The 24,350-nt window shown below is 43.6% G+C and overlaps 1 protein-coding gene across 1 annotated transcript; it reads left to right on the top strand.

The window, feature by feature from the left end:
- Window positions 1–1,812: 1,812 nt before the first annotated feature.
- On the top strand, window positions 1,813–2,817 carry LOC117832662. Its single transcript, XM_034711890.1, has 2 exons — window positions 1,813–1,831; window positions 1,926–2,817. The coding sequence occupies exons 1-2, from the start codon at window positions 1,818–1,820 to the stop codon at window positions 2,686–2,688; spliced, it is 777 nt and encodes a 258-aa protein (XP_034567781.1). The 5' UTR covers window positions 1,813–1,817; the 3' UTR covers window positions 2,689–2,817.
- The last annotated feature ends 21,533 nt before the right edge of the window (window positions 2,818–24,350 follow it).

The raw sequence follows: 24,350 nt of genomic DNA, 5'->3' as shown, positions 1-24,350 counted from the left end.
AAACTGTGTAGTGGGCTGGGCAATGTGCAACGGGCTTACCACATAAAGCTTAAACCAGACGCTGTTCCGTTCTCACTGAAAACCCCCAGGAGAATTCCCCTGCCGTTGATGGGGAAAGTGAAAGAGGAGCTCCTACGCATGGAAAAGTTGGGCGTCATCAGTCGTGTAGAGGGACCAACAGAGTGGTGTGCCGGCATGGTGGTCGTACCCAAGAAAAACAGTCCAAAACTGCGTCTATGTGTGGACTTTACTGGACTGAATGAGTATGTGTGCCGGGAAAAGTACATTCTGCCATCTGTGGAACAGAGTCTTGGGATGCTTGCTGGGGCCAAAGTGTTCAGCAAATTGGACGCCAACATGGGGTTCTGGCAGGTTCCCCTAACTGAAGAATCATCCAAGTACACCACATTCATAACACCCTTTGGGCGGTTCCACTTCAACCGTCTTCCCTTCGGCATCAACTCAGCACCTGAGCACTTCCAGTGCACAATGGCCGAAGTCATAGAGGGGCTAGCAGGTGTGGTTTGCCACATCGATGACCTGCTGGTGTGGGGTCAGGACCAAGAGGAGCATGACGCTCGTCTCCTCACCGTGCTTCAGAAAGTGGAAGAGGCAGGCATCACATTAAATCTGGAAAAGTGTGAACTCTCCAAGAGCAAGGTGGCCTTCTTGGGACACGTCATCTCAGCCTCAGGCATCAGCCCTGACCCAAGCAAGACTGAGGCCATCACAGAGATGAAGGAGCCAACAAATGTGGGTGAGTTGAGGAGTTTTCTTGGCATGGTCAACCAAATGGGGAAATTCATTCCCCAGCTGGCAGAGAAGGATAAAGCGCTCCGTGACCTCCTCTCGAAAAAGAACTGTTGGCTATGGGGCGTGGACCAGGATAAAGCATTCAAAGAGCTAAAGGAAGCTTTGTCCTCTCCTCCAGTGCTGGCCATGTACGATCCGAACAGAGAGACTAAAGTATCAGCCGATGCATCATCATATGGCCTGGGAGGAGTTCTTCTTCAGAGATGGGAGGAGGACTGGCGGCCTGTGATTTATGCATCAAGGTCACTCTCTCCAACTGAACAACGCTACGCTCAAGTTGAAAAGGAGGCTCTGGGCCTCACATGGGCGTGCGAGCGGTTCCGGGATTTCCTATTGGGGAAACATTTTTGTTTGGAGACTGACCATAAACCCCTTCTTTCTCTACTTGGAGCACAAGCACTGGATCTTTTGCCACCGAGAATTCAGCGCTTCAGAATGCGGCTAATGCGCTACTCGTATTCAATAGTGCATGTGCCAGGAAAGTTACTCTGGACGGCAGACACACTGTCGCGCTCGCCAGTGAGAGTGCACTCGACTTCGGAGGAACAAGAGTTGATGGAGAGCACTAACATATATGTGGACAGTATTATTGAAAACCTACCAGTCAGTCAGTCATATGTGGAAAACCTCAAAGAGCAGCTGAAGGCTGACAGTGTCTGTTCACGTGTCATGAAACTGTGCACGGAGGGATGGCCAGCACATGCAAAACAGGAACTGCTGCTGAAAAACTATTGGACTGAGAGAGCCACACTCACAGTGCAGGATGGTTTGTTGCTGAAAGGCACACGGCTCGTTATACCTGCAGCAATGCGCAACGACGTGCTAGCCAAACTTCACGAAGGACATCAAGGTGTTGTGAAATGCAAAGCACGTGCTCGCCAGTCTGTGTGGTGGCCAGGACTCAGCCAACAAGTGAATGAAATGGTACTGAGTTGCAGAACATGTCTACAAGAGCGTCTCAACCCCATGGAGCCACTCATTCCATCGGACTTTCCAGACCGACCATGGCAGAAGTTGGGTGCGGACCTCTTTCAACTAGGAAGTAAAATGTACCTGCTTGTTGTTGACTATTTCTCCAGGTATGTTGAGATTGCACTCTTATCTCACACCAGGTCTGCTGATGTCATCACACATCTAAAATCGATCTTCGCTCGCCATGGCATCCCAGAGGTCATGATGTCAGATAACGGACCTCAGTTCTCTGGACAAGTTTTTGCTTCCTTTGCGGCCTTATATGGTTTCAAACACGTTACCAGTAGCCCTAGGTTCCCACAGAGTAATGGCGAAGCTGAACGTGCTGTCCAGACGGTGAAAAGTCTTCTGAAGAAAGCAGCTGATCCCTACCTGGCTCTACTCGCTTATAGAGCCACTCCTCTTCAGAATGGCTACAGCCCGGCTCAGCTCCTCATGGGCCGGCGTCTACGCACCACAGTGCCATCTCTTTCCTCTCAGCTGGACCCTGCACTGCCTGACGGCTGCACGCTGGTTCGGCAGGAAAGGGAGAAGAGGATGCTTGATGCTGAAAATTACAATAGGCGTCACCGTACAAAGACTCTCAGGGATCTGACACCAGGAGAACACGTATGGGTCACTGACGTAAAATCATCTGGAACTGTGATCAAGAACCACTCCACTCCGAGATCTTACCTCGTGGACTTACCCCAGGGTGTGGTGAGACGCAACCGCCTACACCTGATACCTGAACAGACACCTACACAGGACAAGTCTGCACCACAGCAACAGGTGCCAGGGCCAGTTCCAGAGCAGGCTCCCATGTCGCCCGCGGTGGCATCTCCAGTCTCCCCTACAGAGACTAACACTCTCAGAACTAGGTCTGGGAGAGCTGTAGTTAAGCCGACTAGGCTTAACCTGTGAAATACAATCCTGTGTTATGATGGTATGGTTACATGAAAGATATGTTGCAGGAGAGGGAGTTTAGTTTGAGCACTTTATAGCAACAAGTTAAAAATTCGGGAACTTTTGGTTGCATAGTTGACGTGTTCGTTTCAGTGTATATATGATTATCACTAAACCGTCTAACCTTGTTAATCCTTGCAGGGTTTGTATGTTTTCTAATGGAAGTGAAACAGTTTACACTTCGTTCCCTTAAAAGTGGAGATGTGGTGTTGGTGTATGTTGACAAATGACAGTTGTGGTCTTGAATGTCACTTGTAGTTGATGCATACTGTGAAGGTATGCTGAATGGTTATGGACCAATGGGATGAGGCCAAGGGGGTCATGTGATGTAGATGGGGAAACCTTACAGTTGTTCAATAAAGGATGTTAACACGTTAGCTCACAGTTTGTCCCGCGCGAATCTTTATTAAAACATAAAGACACGACAGCATCCAGCACCTCGGCTAGGAATCTAGAAGTCCTATTTCATCAAGATTTATCCTTCAATTCCCAAATTCAGCAAATCTCAAGGTCAGCCTATTTTCACTTGCGCAATATTTCTAAAATTAGACACTTCCTATCTCAGAGCGACGCAGAAAAACTAGTCCATGCATTTGTTACCTCCAGGTTAGATTACTGTAACTCCCTCTTATCAGGCTGCCCCAATAAGTCTCTAAAGATTCTTCAGCTAGTTCAAAACGCTGCAGCTCGAGTATTGACTAAAACTAGGAAGAGGGAGCACATTTCTCCAGTGTTAGCTTCTCTACACTGGCTCCCAATAAAATGTAGAATAGAATTTAAAATCCTTCTTTTAACCTACAAAGCCCTTAAAAATCAGGCACCCTCGTATCTTAAAGAGCTCATAGTGCCCTATTACCCCTCTAGAACTCTACGCTCCCAACATGCAGGCTTGCTAGTTGTACCTAAAATCTCTAAAAGTAGTATGGGAGGTAGAACCTTCAGTTATCAGGCCCCTCTCCTTTGGAATCATCTACCAGTCAGGGTCCGGGAGGCAGACACCCTCTCCACTTTTAAGAGTAGACTTAAAACTTTCCTTTTTGATAAAGCTTATAGTTAGAGCTGGATCAGGCTTGGACCAGCTTTTGTCATGCTGCTATAGGCCTAGACTGCCGGGGGAACTGGCACACTGACACACTGGGATCCTAGCTCACCTTCTTCCCCCCAACCCCTTCATCACTTACTTTAACTCTGCCTGTCCCATTAAAGTTACTAACCATAGACCCTTCTGGAGTCCCTGAGCTCCATTGTCTCGTAGATTCCTCTGAGCTGCCGTTGACGTCCTCCTGCTGTGGACGATCTGGACTCCAGCTGATACGGACGTGCTGGACTCCAGCGGCAACAGCTTCTACGACTCGTCTCATCACTATCACCTCTCTCTCTTACTCCCCTCTATCTGTCTTTCCAGACCCAACTCAGTCGAGGCATGATGGCTGTCTAACATGAGTCTGGTTCTGCCTGAGGTTTCTGCCTGTTAAAAGGAAGTTTTTCCTCACCACTGTAACTAGCTAAATACTGCGATGTGCAATGCTCATGATGGATTAAGGTGGGGTCAGACTGAGTCTTACCCTGTCTTGGTGTTGGGTCTCTGTTCATAATTTGACATAGTGTGGTCTAGACCTCCTATGTTTGTAAAAGCGTCTTGAGATAACGTTTGTTGTGATTTGGCGCTATACAAATAAAGATTGATTGATTGATTGATTGATCCATAACCCTTTTCCCTGTTATAATTTATGATGGATTCATACTGAGCAAAATGTTACATTGAGTTTGGGGATCAATAGCATCAAGGGTATTTAAATTACCACTTAATTTTTCAAAGTATTGACATCATTTTTGATATTGACTTTTAATAACAGATACGTTTTCCGGTGACTCGAGTATGGCGTGCTGAGTCGTTTGGCGTCCACAGACCAGAGAGTTTAAACTAATAACTACCTCTCAGAACTAGACATCTAAACCAAAACGACATCAACTCTTTACCACAAAAAGACAAGTGAATGTCACGAAACGTACATCAAAGAGAAACGAGGCAATCGGCAAAAAAGCGAGGAAATCAGCTGCGCACCTTCAAACAAAGAATGGCAGAGGAGATACCACCTGCATGGGCACAAGAACTTTTAACACAGGTAGCCAGCATCAAAGACGCCTTCCAACAAAGGTTTGATGACTTGAGCAATTCAATAAAAGAGCTTCAGAAAGACACACGGGCAGTGGCCAGCAGAGTGGGAAATGCTGAGAAACGAATCGGGAACCTGGAGGACAAACAAAACACGCACCAGGGCGCCTTTCAAGAAATTAAAAAGGAGATAATGACTTTAAAATCAAAAGTCTCCTATTTGGAATCGCACAGCAGGAGAAACAACCTGCTGATTGTGGGACTGGCAGAAAGCGTTTCTGAGTTTGGAGACCCAGACAAGGAGCTGGCAGCGATCTTGCGCTACATACTGGACCGCAACGAGACGGACCCGGCGCCAGAGGTGGACAGACATCACAGGGCTCTCCGACCCAGACCAAACCCGTCCGAACCACCAAGGCCATATATTATTCGTTTCCTGCGATGGAGTGACCGACAGCTCATCTTGAGGGCTGCATCAAAGAAGAAAAAGCTGACCTGGAAAGGCAAAAACTTTCACGTGTTCCAAGATCTCCCAGCTGAGATCCAACACAGACGAGCTGGATATGCAGACATAAAAAGCAAGCTACGCGGAGCTGGGATACGTTATGGTTTACTCTTCCCCGCAAGGCTAATTGTTACTGTGGATGAACAGAAACTTATTTACTCATCTCCTGATGAGGCATCCAAGGACTTGGCTGTGCGCCTCCCGTCTGTTTTTGGATAAGGAACCAGAGGTATGAGAAAGACGCATTAAATGATTTCTATCATAAACGACACTTAAGTATTTAAGTAAATTATAATTTAAATGAGCGGACAATGGGCTGTTTGACTGGCTGTGGAGCGTTTTAAGTGACTTTACGCCTTCTCCCTTGGAGTCATGGACAGAGGAGGGGAAGATTCACTCTCTTTGGTTTTTTTGTTTTTTTCTTTGCCGATTGGCAAACGTCCTGTGTTTGTGTTTTTCGTTTCATTTCCCCCATGGAGTAAAATGTTAATGAAAATTGATCTAGCATGTGTTCATTTATATATTGGATTTACAAAACAGTTAGATGGGCTTTAGTTCTTTAAAAGTGATAAGTTGGAATGTAAATGGGGTCTCAAATAAAATTAAACGTTATAAAATTATAAGACATTTGAAGACTCTTACCTGTGATATAGCCATGCTACAAGAGACCCACCTTAATGACACTGAATCCTTAAAGCTAAAGCAAAAGTGGGTTGGTCAGGTGTTTTCGGCTCCAGGAAATGGAGCCTCAAGAGGCACAAGCATCCTGATAGCGAAAAAAGTATCTTTTCAGCCCACAGAGTTGATCGCTGATAAAGAGGGGAGATACATCTTAGCATCTGGAATTCTCCACCATAAAAAAATCACACTTGTCAATATTTACGCTCCAAACTCTGGTCAAGTTGAGTTTTTATCCAATTTAACAGCTGTCTTATCAAAGTTCATGGGAGATCCTATTCTGCTTGGTGGCGACTTTAACCTGGTAAAAGACCCTTTGTTAGACCGTTCCAATCGCCCTCTTCCAGCAGATAAAGCTCTATCTGCTGCTCTTGAAGAACTACAAAAGATGGTGGGATTAACCGATGTTTGGAGATGTATTAACCCTCTCTCTCGTGAATATACTTTCTTTTCTAAAGTACATAACTCCTATTCCAGGATAGACTATATATTGCTGTCCAATACACTGATGGAGAAAGTGCTCAATTCTGAAATCCATAATATATTGATATCTGATCATGCTCCTATATCAATTACATTCTTTCCTTATTCTGATTTAGGTAAAACAAAACGATGGACATTTAACAACATGCTTTTGCAGGATGAGAAGTTTGTGACTCTGATAAAAAATAAAACACTAGAATTTTTTGAGATAAACTTAAATTCAGTATCATCAATACAAATGGTTTGGGAAGCATTTAAAGCTACATGTAGAGGCTGGTGTATTAGTTATAGCAGTGCAATGCAGAAACAAAGATGCCACAAGAAAAATAATCTCATGCTTGAATTGAAAAACCTAGAAATGCAACATATGAGGAATCCTACTAATAAGAAATTAAAAGATGCAGTGTTAGTGTAAGGTAGTAGCCTAAAAAGGCCAGCAGGTGTCCCTGCTGAGCTGTTTGTCAGAGCCAGAGTGGGCAATTCCTGTTGTTTTTGCTTTCTGTTTTGTCCCTCCTGTGACACAGTAGATGAGAAACTGTTAAAATGTTGGAGCGGACGCGATGTTGGTGGTTGGAAAACATACTTTTGTTCTTTTGGGATTAAACTTCGTGGTCTTAACCACATCCCGAACCCGGCGTCCAGTGTTTCTCTCCGCACTGCATCCCCACCTTCCAAATAAATAACACAACGCAGAGTCCCAGGGGAGTGTAGAGAGGCAAATACGGCTGGACGTGCAGACAAAAAGGGTTACATCTTTGGTGCCGTGACCCGGATGTGGCTTTCAAAGACCAAAAAGACGGAGTTTGCAGTGTCTGACAGCCTGTTTGATACACCTTGAGAGCGGGAGTTCCAGCTACAGAGGACATTGATTGACTTTGTTGGTGAGCGAACTTTGTTGCCAGTTCCAGCTTTACGGATCTCCGACGAACTTTTCCGTCGGGCCGCCATCTTGTCATTCATTGTGATGCTGGGGACTGAGACCTGAGGAACATTCGCGCGCACCGGCATATCCTTCGAAAAAAAAAAAAAAAAAAAAAAAAAAAAAAACTCTTTTGAAACGTTCTGTGTTTAGAAGATTCACTGTGCCTCAGTATAATTTCTTTTCCAGTTGAACTAAAAGTTTGTCCTAACGAAGTGAACTTTAATTCATGGTTGATTTAATGTTGTTTTAATGAGTGTGTGGGTGCACTTTGAATAGCTGTATTGTGTTGCTACACTATCTTATGTCAGGTGTAACTGTGTGTTATGAGAAACTCACATAGGACATTAAGATACCAAATCCATTCTACTGCTCATATAATTGATATCAGTGAGTGTGTATAATTTAAAGAAAAGAAGTAGAAACGACACAATGTTAATGACTACACAGATTCCGCAGTAGGTCCAACAGAACCCTCTGCAGTGGCCTCGGACGTTCAACCCACCCCTGTGCCTGCTGAAGCCTACGGCTATGACTCTAGCCACAGCTACGTTGCGGATGGGACTCAACCCTGTGGTCAGATGGAGGACGCGATGACTGCCACTGGCCCAGTGGGCCCCCAGCAAGTAGTGAGACCAAAGCATACCAACCACACCGCCAGGTTTGCTGACCCTCCCCTAAGACACAACATCTATGAGCATCAGACCTACGGGCAACCCCCAGAGCATGAAGTAAGTCTAAGGCACACCCCGCCACCTCCAGTATTGTCCCCTTACACTGATCATATGCCCACCAATGCACCCACCTCTCGAGGCAGTGGAGCTTTAAGCCAGCCCCCCTTGGCCGATTTTGATGTAATGGCAGCTACAAGAGCAAGACACAGGCCAGATTACAGCTTGCCAAAAAGAAGGCTTTCAATGGATGATCCTGCGCTGCAACCCACTGAGCAGGCAATGACAGCCTCTGCCCTCCCACCGCAATTTAACACCTATGGCCCCCAAGCCCCTTTACCTCCTCAGAGCTTCAATCAGCCTGTCCTACCAGAAATGCAAACTGCGCCACCGCACTCATTCTCCCCTTACGTGATGCAGAACCCTAAGCCCGGTTCCTATACTGCTCCAGTGCAGCAGAATCCCATGGTAAGATTTTTCATGCCACCAACAATGAATACTATGAATAACTTTCCTCTTTCTGAACCCATCCCCCAGAGGCATGTCCCGCCAGCCCCTACTCTTTACCCTCAAGAGTCTCGAGACCCAACCCCCATGCTACACCCTTCCACCGGTGCAGGTGCTCACAACCTGACCATGCCCAGCTCTCTGAATGTGGTAAATGCAGCTTTTAGCCACACAGCTCCACCTCATGCTCCCATTCCAGCACAGCTGCAGGCACCAGCATCCAACCAGCAAACCATCACATATCCAGGTCATCTCACACATGACCTGCCTCCCTCCCACTCTTCCAACCCAAACATGCCCCCACGCCCAGCTAACCCACCCCCGAAGACTGTCGCTGCCAACCCAAGCCGCTCACAGATGACCTATGGTGGATTCATGCAGACGCATCAAGTCAAGAACGTCCAAGTCTTTACTGGGAATGTGGATAGTAAGATGCTTATTGATGATTGGATACGTGACATGCAATATCTCCTGGATGCAATAGAGCTACCCATACACCTTCGTTTCTCCACTGTTGTGAGACACTTGAGTGGTGAGGCCAGAAAACTAGTCCTGAACCTACCCCCCTACGAACAGACCCCAGAGAATGCTTTTGAGGAGCTACGAGCAGAGTACAGTGAAGCACAAGGCTCTTTTGACCCGCTAGCCGACTTCTATGAACGCAGCCAAAGGGGAGGAGAGTCAGCCTGCTCTTATGCCATCGCGCTGGAGGCGACCTTAAGAGCTGTGGAGGAAAGTCAACGGGGTGGCAGGCCCTTTCCTGATCGTGACAGTAAACTCACCCGGCAGTTCCTAAGAGGACTACATGATGAGGAGGTGTATTCAAGAATTGCGCCGATGAAACCTAGACTCTTCAGCTTCAGAGAACTGCAAGCTGAGTTACGAAATCTAGTGAGAGAAGCAAAAAGGTTCCAGTCACAACACAAGTCGAAGAAAACATATGCTCAGGTACATGTTACACCTGAATGTGATGCAAAGGTGAAGAATGAAAGAACAAAACACACATCAGAGTTATCAGAGTTAACTGAGATAGTCAAGAGACTAGCCCTCAACCAAGAGGAACAAATGGCCAAGCTGTCTCACCTTGAATCAAGAATCACTGTCCCACCTCCCATCCCCCCACTAAGACCAAAGCTGGCACCAGGACATGCCGTCCAGGCGACAAGTGTTACATGCTACCGGTGTGGGAAGAAAGGACATATAGCTCGGGTTTGTAGAGAAGCTTTTCCAAATCCCAACACAGCCTGGGCTTTGCAACCCCAGTCAGTGACCCCTGCAGGGGGGAACGCCTCTGAGTCCCCCCAGCATTTAAACACCTAATGCCCATGGTAACTGGGGCAACCATGGGCAGGCAGCAGGGTCCCCTACCAAAGGACAGAGTAACCAGCGATGAAAGAGAGGGCCCTCCCTTAGTGGGTCCAAGGAATGAGGGGGTGGTGGAAATCAATGGACTACAGTGCAGGGCTCTCATTGACTCTGGCTCCCAAGTGACAGGTATTACCCACAGTTACTGGCGTGACCACCCCATCCTTCAGGAGCAAATGCTGCAGTCTTCTGAAATAAATATAGAGGGCGCTGCAGGCCAGAATGTGCCCTACTATGGTGTCATACACGTCAAGCTTCAAGTACTGGGTAAAGAGTTCATTGCCGTGCCAGCTTTTGTTGTTCCTGATTCTGAGTATCGCTCTTCAGTCCCTCTGCTTGTAGGAACCAATGTCATTCGTGCCTCCAGAAGCCACCTTCGGGCAACCCTTGGCTGCCAGTTTCTCCACAAGATCAAAGACAGCCACCCGGAATGGTATGCAGCGCTGCAGGAGATTGGGGGCACAGAGCAATGTGAAACGGATGACATGGTGGGTCCTGCTGTCTACACTGGACGTAAAATTCGCATCCCTGGAGGTAAGGAAGTTGATTTAATGTGTATCGTCAAAGCAGGCCCACATAGGAAGACCTACACTGCCCTGATTGAAAGCAACTCATCCGTAAAACTCCCTCAGAACCTCTTGGTGGCCAGGGTATTGGCTGATGTTAAAAGGGGTTGTGCTCCTGTCCGAGTGATGAACATGTCCCAGCATACTGTGACAATCAGGCCACAGACACACCTTGCCAATGCTTTTCTGGTGGATAAAGTGGTGGAGTTTTCAGAGAGGAAGCAGGGAAAGGAAGCCAGTGCAGGTGACGGAGAAGCATGCCTCAGCTGTGAACAAGTGGCGACAGGCTGGAGTGTGGACCTTAATGAAGCGGCGGTGGAGGATGAACATCAGCGCGCTCTCCTTAAAGAACTGGTGGAGAAGAATGCTGGTGTGTTCTCGCAACATCCCCTGGACTATGGCCACACTAAAACGGTAAGTCATGAAATCCCCTTGGTTGACTCCAAGCCTTTTCGGCTCCCATATCGAAAGATTCCCCCCTCCCAGTGGCAAGATGTCAGAAACCTGTTAAAGGATATGGAAACCACAGGAGTCATCCGCCCCAGCAAGAGCCCATATGCTTCACCTGTAGTCATTGTAGCCAAGAAAGATGGATCCCTCAGGCTATGTGTGGACTATAGGAGGCTGAACTCCTGCAGCACAAGAGATGCTTTCCCTCTGCCAAGGATAGAGGAAGCCCTGGAGGCTCTGGGGCAGGCCAAGTACTTTTCTACCCTCGACCTCACATCTGGCTATTGGCAGGTGGAAGTGGCAGAGCAGGACAGACACAAGACAGCTTTCAGCACCCCCATGGGTCTGTTTGAGGCCACCAGGATGCCATTTGGGCTGCAGAATGCGCCATCCACCTTTCAGAGGCTGATGACCTGCTGCTTTGGTGACCTAAACTTCACACATCTCCTGATCTACCTTGACGATCTCATTATTTTCTCCAAAACCTTTGAAGAGCATCTGGAGAGGTTGCAGCTGGTGTTCGATAGGCTTCAGGAGCATGGCTTGAAGTTGAAGCCGTCAAAGTGCCAACTCGTGAGAAAAGAGGTTCAGTATTTGGGTCACTTGGTGTCAGCTGAAGGAATCAGAACTGACCCAGAGAAGATCAGCAGAGTCAAGGACTGGGCTCGACCTGTCAACCGCAAAGAAGTGCTGCAGTTTTTGGGATTTGCAGGATACTACAGGCGCTTTGTGTCTGACTACTCCTCCTTAGCTGCACCATTATACTGCCTTACGACTGGTGACCCCAGAAGGAAGAAAAGAGGAGGTAAGAAGAGTGTGGGTCCTGAGCCGCCCTTCTTGTGGACTGATGAGTGTGAGGTGGCATTCCAGTCTCTGAAAGACAGGCTGATTACTGCTCCGGTGCTAGGATATCCGGATTACACCTTGCCCTTTTTGCTTCAGACAGATGCCTCTGGAGTAGGGCTTGGTGCGGTCTTGGCACAAGTGCAGAATGGAGCTGAGAGAGTCATAGCCTACGCCAGCAGAGGCTTGAGCCCAGCAGAGACCAGGTATCCAGCGCACAAACTTGAGTTTCTTGCTCTGAAGTGGGCAGTGGGTGATAAATTCCATGACCATCTCTATGGACGCACATTCTCTGTCCAGACCGACAACAACCCCCTCAAGTATGTGATGACTTCAGCAAAGCTGGATGCTACAGGCCAGCGGTGGGTGTCTCGCCTATCTGCATTTGATTTTGACATTCAATATAAGAGGGGTCTGAGTAACTCTAATGCAGATGCCCTCTCTCGTCTGTCCTGCCAGGAAGTCACCCAGGTACTGCAAACCTGCCCCCAGTTGGTGAGATCTAGTGAGCAGGGGCGTGGGGTGACGCCAAATGTCCCAGATCTGACAGACATGCCAGGTGGGAGTGCTGCTATCGCTGGTCCACCTGAACCAGGCTTGTGCCAGGAGTCCAGTGAGCCCTATGGTGATGTGGGTACAGAATCACTTCCGGTCATGACCAAACAGGAGATCCGTGCAGGGCAGAAGGGAGATCCTGTCGTTGGCCCGGTCTTACATTTCAAAAGCCGGAACCACAAGCCGAATCGCAGCGAGAGGGCTGAGGGTGGGCCTGAAGTACGCCTGCTCTTAAAAGAGTGGAGGAGGCTAGTGATAAGAGATGGTATCATGTACCGCTGCATTAAAGACAGTCAGAGAGGTGTTGTGGAACAACTATTACTGCCAGAGAAGCTGCGAACATCAGTAAAAACTGCTCTTCATGATGACTCAGGACACTTGGGATTTGAAAGAACCCTGCACATGATAAAGGAGAGATTTTACTGGCCAAAAATGTTCCAAGAAATTAAAGCCTGGTGTGAGCAGTGTGAGAGGTGTTGCCTCAGAAAGACCCCTACGGGCCTCAGGGCTCCCTTGGTCAGCATCCACAGCAGCACACCCATGGAACTTGTGTGTGTGGACTTTTTGACATTGGAAAGATCGAAGGGTGGTATAGAAAATGTGCTCATTGTTACTGACCACTTCTCTCGCTACGCTCAAGCCTATCCCACTAGAGACCAAAAAGCATGCACAGTGGCCAAAGTGCTGTGGAAAAACTTCTTCTGCCGGTTTGGTTTTCCTGCAAAATTGCATGCAGACCAGGGGCGAAATTTTGAAAGTGCTGTTGTGAAGGAGCTGTGTAAATGTGCTGGCATCACAAAGACCCACACCACTCCCTACCACCCCCAGGGCAACGGGACCACTGAGAGGTTCAATCGGACGCTCTTAAACATGCTGGGGACATTGGAGCCGCACTTGAAGCCTCACTGGCATGAGCATGTGGATGCCATGACCCATGCATACAACTGCACGCAGCACGATTCAACAGGGTATACGCCATACTACCTGATGTTTGGCCGGCACCCGAGGCTCCCAGTTGACCTGATCTTTGGACGCTCTACCAAGAATGAACCCTGTGAGTACAGTGATTATGTTCAAACTCTGCACGATTGTCTGTCACATGCCTATGCTCAGGCCAACCAGATGTCTAGGCATGCCAAGGGACAACAGAAAAAATACTATGACAAGAAACAAAAGGTCAAGTATTCAGTCCAGGGGATAGAGTACTGGTCAAAGTGTGCCACGTGGAGGGAAGGCAGAAACTTGGAGATAAATGGGAGTCTCGCCCATACCTAGTGGTGAAAAGACAACCTGGTCTGCCTGTGTATGTTGTGCGAGCAGAGGGTGGTGATAAAGAGAGAGTGGTCCACCGCAACCTTCTGACACAATGCATGTTTCTCCCAGTGGAGCGGGTTGACGACGCAGTGAGAGAGGAGGTTGGGTCTGATTCAGATGCAAGGGAGGAAGACACTGAGTCAGATGCAGCAGAAGGCTCAGAGGTGGAACTCGAGGAGGACGAGGTGGAGAGAACTCTATCAGAGACAACAAAACAACATGAGGGTCCCACAAATACAGAGGATGTGGACATGGAGACGGGGCAAATACAGGAAGGAGGAGAGGAAGATGGAACTGTGGGTGGCGAGGAGTCTCCTCAGGGTCCCAGTTTTCCTAGGAGAAATCCCCCACGGAGTCGGTGTCCCCCTAAGAAACTGTCCTGTGAGTCGCAAGTCACGAAGCTGGAAAATGATCAGCAGAGGAGAGACAGAGGATGGAAGTTGTGGCAAAGGGCTAAAGCAAGAAGAGCGTCAGGCCTTTTGTAACATAGGACAGTCATGGTTCATACTCGTTAGCAGCAGCTATGATGACATTTTGATTTTGCACAATGTAGTCTTTTCTTGACCTAACACTAGTTTTACCTGTTTTTGTATTTGTTTGGGTCTTCAAATGTTGTGAATTGTCTGGCCTTGTTTCTATTCTGTTTAGTCTGATGGCTGGGCCGCCATCACATAAAGAAGGGGAAGATGTAAGGTAGTAGCCTAAAAAGGCCAGCAGGTGTCCCTGCTGAGCTGTTTGTCAGAGCCAGAGTGGGCAATTCCTGTTGTTTTTGCTTTCTGTTTTGTCCCTCCTGTGACACAGTAGATGAGAAACTGTTAAAATGTTGGAGCGGACGCGATGTTGGTGGTTGGAAAACATACTTTTGTTCTTTTGGGATTAACTTCGTGGTCTTAACCACATCCCAAACCCGGCGTCCAGTGTTTCTCTCCGCACTGCATCCCCACCTTCCAAATAAATAACACAACGCAGAGTCCAGGGGAGTGTAGAGAGGCAAATACGGCTGGACGTGCAGACAAAAGGGTTACATTAGTATGCAGAACAAAATTACAAGCAATCCTACACGAGGAAACCTCATTTTCACTATATAGATTGCGCAAAAAATATTTTGAATCTGGGGATAAATCTGGCAAAATGCTAGCATTAAGACTGAAACAAATGGAAAGTAACTCTGCAATATCTGCCATATATGACTCCAATGGATCTCTAATATGTGAACAGAAGCAAATTAACCAGGCATTTCAAGAGTACTATTCTAGGTTGTATAAATCAGAATGTAAGTATGATCAAAAAATGATAGATGACTTTCTCCATAATGCACCCCTACACCAACTGAAAGATAGTGAAAGGCTTATCTGGAGACAGAAGTCCAAGAAATGGAAGTTAAGGCAGCAATCAAGCTCTAACTGCTGGCAAAGCGCCAGGACTTGATGGTTACAGTATTGAATTCTATAAATGTTTCCAGGACATCCTGTCTCCAATCCTGACAATATTATATACAGATATTATAACCACCCAGTCCATGCTGGTAACATGAATACAGCTGTTATTTCTGTGTTACCTAAACCAGGTAAAGACCACTTACAAATGGGAAATTTTCGCCCTTTAAGCCTACTAAATAATGATTATAAAGTGTTTGCTAAGATGCTAGCCATGCGCCTTGAGAAAGTCATCTCTTCATTAATTCACCTTGACCAAGTGGGTTTTATTTCTGGACGCCAAGCTGCCATAATATGAGGAGATTGTTTCATGTTATGTCAGAGGCTGCATCTCTCCAACACCCAGCTGTTGCTATCTCACTTGACGCTGAAAAGCATTTGATAGAATTGAATGGCCATATTTATTTCACATATTATCAACATTTGGTTTTGGTCCAAATGCATAAAGTGATTAAGTCCCTTTACCACAACCCAACTGCATCTATCAAAACTAATGGATTCATTTCCTCCACTTTCCAGCTTGACAGATCCACCAGACAGGGATGTCCAGCCTCACCATTTATTTTTACACTAGCACTTGAGCCTCTAGCTGCTGCTGTCAGGGCCAACCCAAATAAACAGGTATCACACTCTGTAATTATGAATTAAAGCTTTCCTTTATGCAGATGATATTTATTGACACTTTCCCACCCAGATCGTTCAGTTCCTCATCTCCTTAAACTAATCAGGGAATTTGGTCTTTTTTCTGGGTACAAAATCAACTGGTCTAAAAGTGAAGCTATCCCTTTAAACAATCTCACACACCCTAGACATTTAATTTCAGCTCCTGTTTTATGGAAGCCACAGGGCATAAGATATCTTGGAGTCAATATTAGATCCCCAATTAATACAATTTTTGAATTGAATGGCCTGGACTTTTGAAAACTGTAAGAGAAGATTTAAAAGATGGACAAATTTACCGCTAGCCTGTGGGGAAGGGCAGAAGTGCTTAAAATGAATATACTCCCAAGATTATCTTTATTTTCTCAGCAATCCCATTAAATTCCCTCCCCAAATGGTTTAAGGAGATCTATAAACGTTTTTCAAAATTCCTCTGGAAAGAGAAAAAACCCAGAATTAGCATTACTAAGTTATCTGTATCTAGGAAAAAAGGTGGGTTAGGGATACCAGATATATACCTCTATTGGCTTTAATGCGCGCTATCCACTACTCCCTGGGCTATAAGACAAAACCATGCAGATACAGGCAGCTGGAGATGGTGGAGCAAAAGATTGTATCGAAAAAGGCCGTAAGCATGTTTCTCTGCCTCCTTATGGTACTATCCCAAACATGACAATGAAATTAAAAATCCCTTAATTCTCTTCTCAATAGAAGTCATTAAACTGTTACACAAACATCTCAGAATTAGTGGTCTGTCCTTGCCCTCTTGTCCTATATGGAAAAACCCCTTATTTACAGCCGGTAATAAACCTCTCTCTAATGAAATATGGCAAAGCCAAAATATTTTTAAACTAGGTCAGTTATTAAAAGATGGAAATATAATAGACTTTCATGAATTTCAGACAGATAATGGTTTAAATAATTCAGACCTTTTTCAGTACTTGCAGCTTAAATCAATTTTACGTAAATACAGATTTAAAAACATTACCCTAGGTAATAATAAAACAACTGATAATCAATTAAGAGATGCAGCCACTGGCAAAGGAACTGTTTCTAAACTATATAAATTAATGAGCCACATTCGTTTTGACTGTCATGCACCTGTGTTATCTCAATGGGAGAAAGATCTGGGCGTTCCCCTCAAAGCAGAGCAATGGGAAGCAATTCTGAGACGTTCAAACTATTTGTCAAAATGTGTTAGATACAAGTTAATCCAAATGAAGATTCTGTGGAGGTCATACATCACCCACAAAAACTGAAGAAAATGAATTGTCATGTTTCAGATCTGTGCTGGCATGGCTGTGGGATGACGGGGACACTAATGCATCAACTATGGCATTGCCCAGAGATCCAAAGGTTCTGGATTGATGTTAAAGATTTTTTGTGCAAAATATTTGATGTCAATATATCATTATGTCCTACAGTGGCCCTACTGGGAAACAAGATAGATGGAGTAACATCCAGAGAATTACAACACTTGATCACGTTAGCATTTCTATCTGTAAAACGGACAATTTTAATGAATTGGAAGGTAAGAAAGGCAAAATGTTTTGATATAGACAGCTGGCTTAAAGATTATTTAGAACTGATATCTATGGAGCAAGCAGCATCAGCACTTGTAGATCCAGGCAGTGGCCACAGAGGCTCTTTGAATTTTATTTTATCAGTGATGGATAAAACCTTGATGGCTCCTATTGATACTTGACCTGAGTTTTAAACCCCATGAATTCTTGAATGAACATGAATGTATACATTTTATTTATTTATTTATTTTTCAATTTTCTTTATCTATACACTGAACAATATTTACGCTCCACCCCTTGCTCCCATGTCTTGTCCTGTTGTAGGTTATCAAGTTTATTTGTTTGTATGTATATTTGTTTGTTTGTTTGTTTAGACCTTGTCCAGTCAGAGTTGTGTTGTTGTATTATAATTTTGTGTAATAAAAAAACAAAAAAAAAAAAAAAAAAAAAATACGTTGTTCCAACTTGTTTTATTTAAAACATTTAATTTGTGTTTATTTTTATAGTAACATTTTAAAAAGTGATAAACAACAAAACCCTTTGGAGATTATATTTTACTCCATCAGGGCATAGTATAAAGACTGAGACAGATAAAGCAGAACAAGAGGTTTTTAAACAACGTTAAACACATCTTAAGCAAATGTGAAGCAAAGTTTGCCATGGTAATATACACATTTCATATGTAATTGCAATATGAGCAAACCCGAAACAATCATTTCAAAAACAAAAAATACTGCAAAGTTTGTGCCTGGACAGAGAGTAGTTATGCATACAGCATATATCAAAAGCAACCCCAAAAATAAGTAACCCCATATTTTTTTGTTGGTCCATTTTATTTTGAATGCATTACACAAGCTTAGGTTTATCAAGGTTAAAGAACAACCCAAGGACACTTCCAAAGAACCTTTAAGGTCTAAACTGTGCTGAGATTCAAGTCATATCTTTTACCCATCAACTAAACCCATCACAAAGTTTACAAGGTTTGTTTTTTCCAGTGCGGGTAAGATCCTCTGCCAAATTGGTCAGCAATGGTATCAGTTTTCATTATTTATGTACCTAAGTCTTCCCGAAAAAGTTGTCATTGTGCAGAAAATGAAAACTTTCTTTAAAAATGACTTCAAGTGTATCACAGTAGTAACCCAAAACATAAATTATTCACAGATTCACAAATTCCCTTGATAAATGTTATTATTTTTTAAAGACAACCGTGAAAATGAAAAAAAGGCCCTATCTCAGATCTACCCTACGATAAAAGGGTTTCTGATTTTGGTAAGCGACAAACAGCCAAAGTTACAACTTTGAATTACAAAAGATTTCAAAAATGGTCTGTAAATAAAGTTAGATTGTAGTTGAGAAACTATCAATTTGCAAATTAAATAGCACATCCCTGTCAAAACAGAAAAAAAGTAAAAGCTGGGAAATTACTGAAAATTAGATCATTCAATCAACCATAATACAAATGAAGAAAGGGTAAAAATATGCACACAGAAATCTGTCAAACATTACAAGCTAGACCAACATACAGCCTTTAAATTGCGGTTTTCTTACAAAAAGTCCAAGAACAAACCCCATTCCTTATAAAAATGTATTGTTTAGGGATGTAAGGATATATCACAAGACGGTAAAAAACAGATACAAATAAAGTGGATTACAATCGATTTGTATTGCAATGTTATTTTCAAACAGTAGAAGGCACTATCTGCATTTGACTCTGCTTGTTCAACATCAGTAAGTCTCTTCCGCTGCTCTCTCTTCACTCGCTGAGTTGAGCATAAAAGACATGGCGGCGCAGGTGAAGACCTAGCAGTTCAGGATGCACCATTGTGTTTCAAGTCGGAGGTATGGCATCATTTTGGCTTTCCCTGATATTCCTTAAGAAAAACATGTAAATTCCAAGCCAGGAGCATAAACTGCACTTTTGTTTATTTAAAGAGATTTACCTTATTTGTTTTTATATTTAATTCTTTATTCAATGAGTGAATCTTATCGTGAACCAAAAATCAGGATTTGAATCGGTTTTGGTGTATCCTTACATCCCTAGTATTGTCCAATTCAGACTTCTGGAACCTTATTTCTCTCCATTTAGGCTTGGCAACCCTTTCATTAAGCCATTTTTAAAAGCAAGGAGGGGTAGTTAATGTCCAGTCAAGTAGGTTGATTGTCTTCGCTGCCACTCACTCAACCAACATTTGCCCTGATCCTTTCCACAGCATCCAAAAAGTGCAAGTTTGAGGGTCGGACTCAATGATCACTCTGAAGACCCTAGAAAACATGTCAGAAGTCCTTTGATCAAAATCATATTCATATTGTCTGCATATAATTAATGCAGTTTACCACTCCCCTATTGCTACATTAATATGAGAATTTATTCCTTATTCAAGTTGCAAGTAGTTTTATAGCAATTTTGAAGAGCAAGAGGAGAGAGGGTCAAATGGATGATTTGGGGCAATGGCTGCTCTTGTGCATTTTCATGCCTAGTGTATATGATGTTTAGGAGCTGTTGGACATTGCAAAAAGGAAAAGTGACCCAGGTGACCCTAATTTAAATTATCGTAACCCATGGTCTGAAGTGCATGGTGCAATATGAATATGCAATCTGTGTGCTAGGTGAGGCGCAGGGGATAAGAGGTTGGATTAAGTCGTTGATTACAGTGTTTCTGTTCTCATTCCCTTTAAGAGCCAGGTACTGCAGGATGGCATGTTGGTTTTTACACAGCAGATTTCAGACTTCTGATCAAATTGACCGGGCTTTGAGCTGGCATATACTTGAATTCACTTTTCCATTGTGCCACTACAATGCTGAAAACACATAAAGGTCACTATTTGAGTTATGTTGATTCATGGATTGATGTTATATCTCAAACAATCCCTCTATACATCATAAATGATCAGGAACTTAGTCTGGCTTTCTCATAGAATAGACATGTATAGGGACTCATAATAATAACCAGAGTCAGTGGCCTTAGATTTGGTAGCATATAATTACAAGTAGAATTCTCTAAATTGTTTTTTTATGTTGTTGGGGCTTGTTAATAAAACACGACTTGGAGAGGATTTTTTTCATAAATCGCCTGGTTAGCTTATGCTACCTTTAATTGTCTTGTGTAGCTGTATTGGTTCGCTTCACTGAGTCCTATACGGGGAAGATCGGTGACAAAGGCTGTTTTCGAAACGGCCTGCTACATACTACCTACAAAAGTAGTATGTAGTGCCTACTACATACTGCGTTTGAATTTAGTATGTAGTATGACTGTTCTGTTAGGCCAGACGTCACAGGACTTCCAGTTTCGGAAAGCGGAAGTAAACAAAGGCCAAGCTGATAGAGAAACTGCTTCTTTAGCATAACTAATGATTAAATAGGTAAGAAGTAGTTTATATGTAATTTAACAGTTTTTACAGCCCCTAAAAACGGAGTTCCCCTGGTCAAAAGAGAATAAAAAAGAAAAAAACAAAACGAGCGCTGTGCATTGTGGGAAACAGTACACGAGGCAGACTGATCTGATGCATAATGCGAAATTTTCCCAAATCAGTAGACACCCTGGGGAGTTTTGGCATACTGCAGATTTTGCTCTTTTTCACATACTACTTACTACATACTGAATTTTGGCCAAATCAGTACGTACTGCTAGTATAGTAGGCAGTTTCAAAAACAGCCAAACTGTGTTACTTTCTCCTTTTGCCAACAATCTTAATGTTGTCACAGTGAGATCATTTACTTGGGCTGAAAGGAAAGGATTGTCATCCCTAGTGTAGTAAGTTCAGATTCCGTTGCTTTAAGGTGTGAATCAGGATTGTTTGCAACTCCCACTCAGTTCATGTGGGCCAATCACCTCACTTTAGAACTTCAGTTTCTTTCAGATATGAATTTTTGTAATTTCTAGATTTTTTCATGAGCTCTGCCCAGAAAAATGTACCTGAGTTGAGTGTTCACACATCATCTTACAGTGTGAAGTCTTCCTGTTGAACAGGGGGGCATCGGGGGATTCTCAAGTGGTACAGGGTATGCTTCCAAAAAATTTTTTTTCCCTTTATATCAATGCTACAAGTAACTGGATGCATTAACAGCTTCAACAAAAGAATGACAATGAACATACTGGAGAGCAAAAGTGAATAAATGGCTCTCTCAGCACTAGTGTTGTTTTTTTTGGTCATCCTGCTCTGTGTTAGTCTCCCAGGTTCACACCATGTTTCATGGAGTTATGCCTCCTTTTCAAATGTGGTGCTAAGCAGCTCTCAGCATGCACTGAGAGACCCCTGGGTGCTTGTTACCTGCGCTGGGAATATCAGTGAATATCAGTCTATTGAGGTACACTTCTCCTGAAATCTTACTTAAGGATTTATTGATCATAAAAACATGCTCCTTTTACTCTGACAATGTAAATGGAGAAAGTAATGATGTGTTGTAAAGTGATTATATACTGGGAGCATTATTTGACTGGGGATAGTAGTCTACTGAGATACACTTCTCTTGCAATCTTAAATAAATGTTTCATATTAGAGTACCAAAACATGCTCGCCTTATTGTTACAGCACACTTACCACACGTTTGTGACCTGAAATCATTAATAAATACCAAAACTGACTGCCTCTGCTATTAAATTGGCACTGTAGAGCAGTCTATAACCATGGTTCTTTAGGGTATACAATTGTGTAAACATCATTATCAAAGCATATGCTCATTGTAGTTTTCAACCAAGAGGGGTTAAGCAAGGCATCTGTTTTTCAGATATTTTAAGTATGAGGATAATAAGGCTTCAAGGCAGTTTCATGTCAGTCTGGTAATGTTTAAACTGAGAGCTTGTCTATGGGCGCTGGCTAAGGTTAATTATTTACCCACTGATAAGAATTTTTACTGCCATTGTTACAGATAGTGCTCTAAGTTCTGCATTAATCACAATCAAGCTTAAAGAGGATAAAGTTATAATACAGCGCGACATCCTCATCAAAGCTAAATTTCTTATTTTGCATTCAAGACTAAAATATAGTATTAAATAGAAATAATGAATTGAACTGAATTATGTTCTACCCTTTTAAACAAAAAAAATAAGACAGGACTTCTAATTTATTTTATGTTTATCACCCAACAAATGTAATTGAAATGGTGTAAATGTTCACTTAAATGAAACTATAAGCCTTAGTGTTTCAAATTATCATCGTAATTGCCCAAATGTTAAGGCAGCCTACAGCCTATAATTACTTTGATAAAAACTCAAAAACAAACAAACAAACACACACACACACACACACACACACACACACACACACACGTTTTTCTCCAAGGACCTGTACAGCCAGTTGTTGCGTGAATAAAATCTCACCTGTGGACAGGCCACACTATGTGGGTACAGTCTCTGTCGCAGCATGCAGCATCTTCTCATCACGGCCAGTCCATGAAATAGTTTGAGGGGTAGCCTCTTGCAGCGTCATCATTGCCATGGCAACCACTACCTGCGAAGCCACCGGCGGCCCGTCTGCTGTCCCCTGTGCCTGGGCCTGTCGGGAACTGGACGGCCCCCCGTTCCCTTCGGAAAGAGTTCTGATGCCGCTGGACCGCGGCCTGGAGAAGTGTCTCACCGCGCTACTGATACCGCTAGTACCACCTTGTCCTTCTTCAATAACCCGACATCATCTTCCAGTTCTGCCGGAGGCACCTACGATGTTCCCTGAGTACCAGAAAACCCACCAGATGAGGCCTGAGAAAGATTACGATAGCCCCCGCGTAGATAAGCAAATCATAAAAAAACACATTCGCAAAGACCCCAATGAGAAGTACAGCAAGTCCCACAATGTCAAATGCGACTGCGAGCCAAAAAACAGCTCACACAGCGACCCAAGCCCCTGTACGCTGGTTCCATATCAACGAGGACCAGCCCTATTGGCTCCAAAGAGACGTCGACTGCTTATTTCCAGGTGTCTTTGTGCTGTTTGCCTGTCAGGTGAGGTGCGGAGGTCTCCTGCCTCCGACGCACAGAGGAGGGGCGTGGTGCCTGAAGGAGGGGCTGAGAGCTCGAGCCTACCTGTCCAACAATACTTTCTTTTTTTCTTATTGAGACATTAAATATGATTGAGATTTTTCTAACAAACTTTTTACCTCTTTTATGTCACTGTTCTTAATTTTAGCTCTTAAATCAATTTGCTAATAGGTCTATAGCCTATATAAAAATATCTGAGGAAGATACATGTTATCTATAGCCTACCAAAAGCTACTATTCTTGTACTATTAATGCAGACTACTAAAAATTATCTTTCATTTAATTGTCAGTAAGGATGGTGGTTGCCTATTCAGTGCATACTGTTAATTTTAGGTACTAGCTTTTCCAAGTTAAATTTAGCTCACCCAAGTTCATTCCATTAAACTCAGGCATCCATGTGCTGCATCATCAACTGTCCTTATTTCTGATAGGTCAGATTCGGAGCTCCTGAGGATACATAGCCTTGCTCTTTTTTTTATCTCCATTGTGAGCATGTTGCATTGCTGCCCCTTGATGACTCAGAGTTGGCCCTTAGTGTGTGTTTTTTTATTGTATATTTTTTACAATATCTTAATAATGGCGTGCTTCAGCTGTATCTCATTGTATTTCATAGTGTCCGTCCTCTACCAGGCTTCTGAGGATCAGGTGAAAAAAAGCATCAGCATCAACTAGAGTTGATCTAATTTTGAGTGTACTTAATACATTTTAAATAGCACTGAGTGCATACTTTGTGTTATCTTAGATTGACTTTGGGGGGTTAGGTGTTCTTAAGGTAATGCTTCAGCTCAACTTAAAGTTATTTGAAATATATATCATAGACTAAGTCGTGTTAAAACAGAATGATATAATTTTACTATACTATTCGTGTACTATTAAAGCACTAACAAGCATCATTCTTAATGACATCAATATTAAAATTGATATAATACATACATGTATACATATATATGTATATACATATATATACATGTATACGTATATGTAAATATATATACATATATATGTATATATTAGAAAATGTTATATTATTGATTCCATCGGTATACCTTTCATGTAT

The sequence above is a fragment of the Notolabrus celidotus genome, chromosome 20 (genome assembly GCF_009762535.1).
Source record: "Notolabrus celidotus isolate fNotCel1 chromosome 20, fNotCel1.pri, whole genome shotgun sequence".
NCBI classification, from domain to species: Eukaryota; Metazoa; Chordata; class Actinopteri; order Labriformes; family Labridae; genus Notolabrus; species Notolabrus celidotus.
This window is presented reverse-complemented; position numbering and strand designations above follow the sequence as displayed.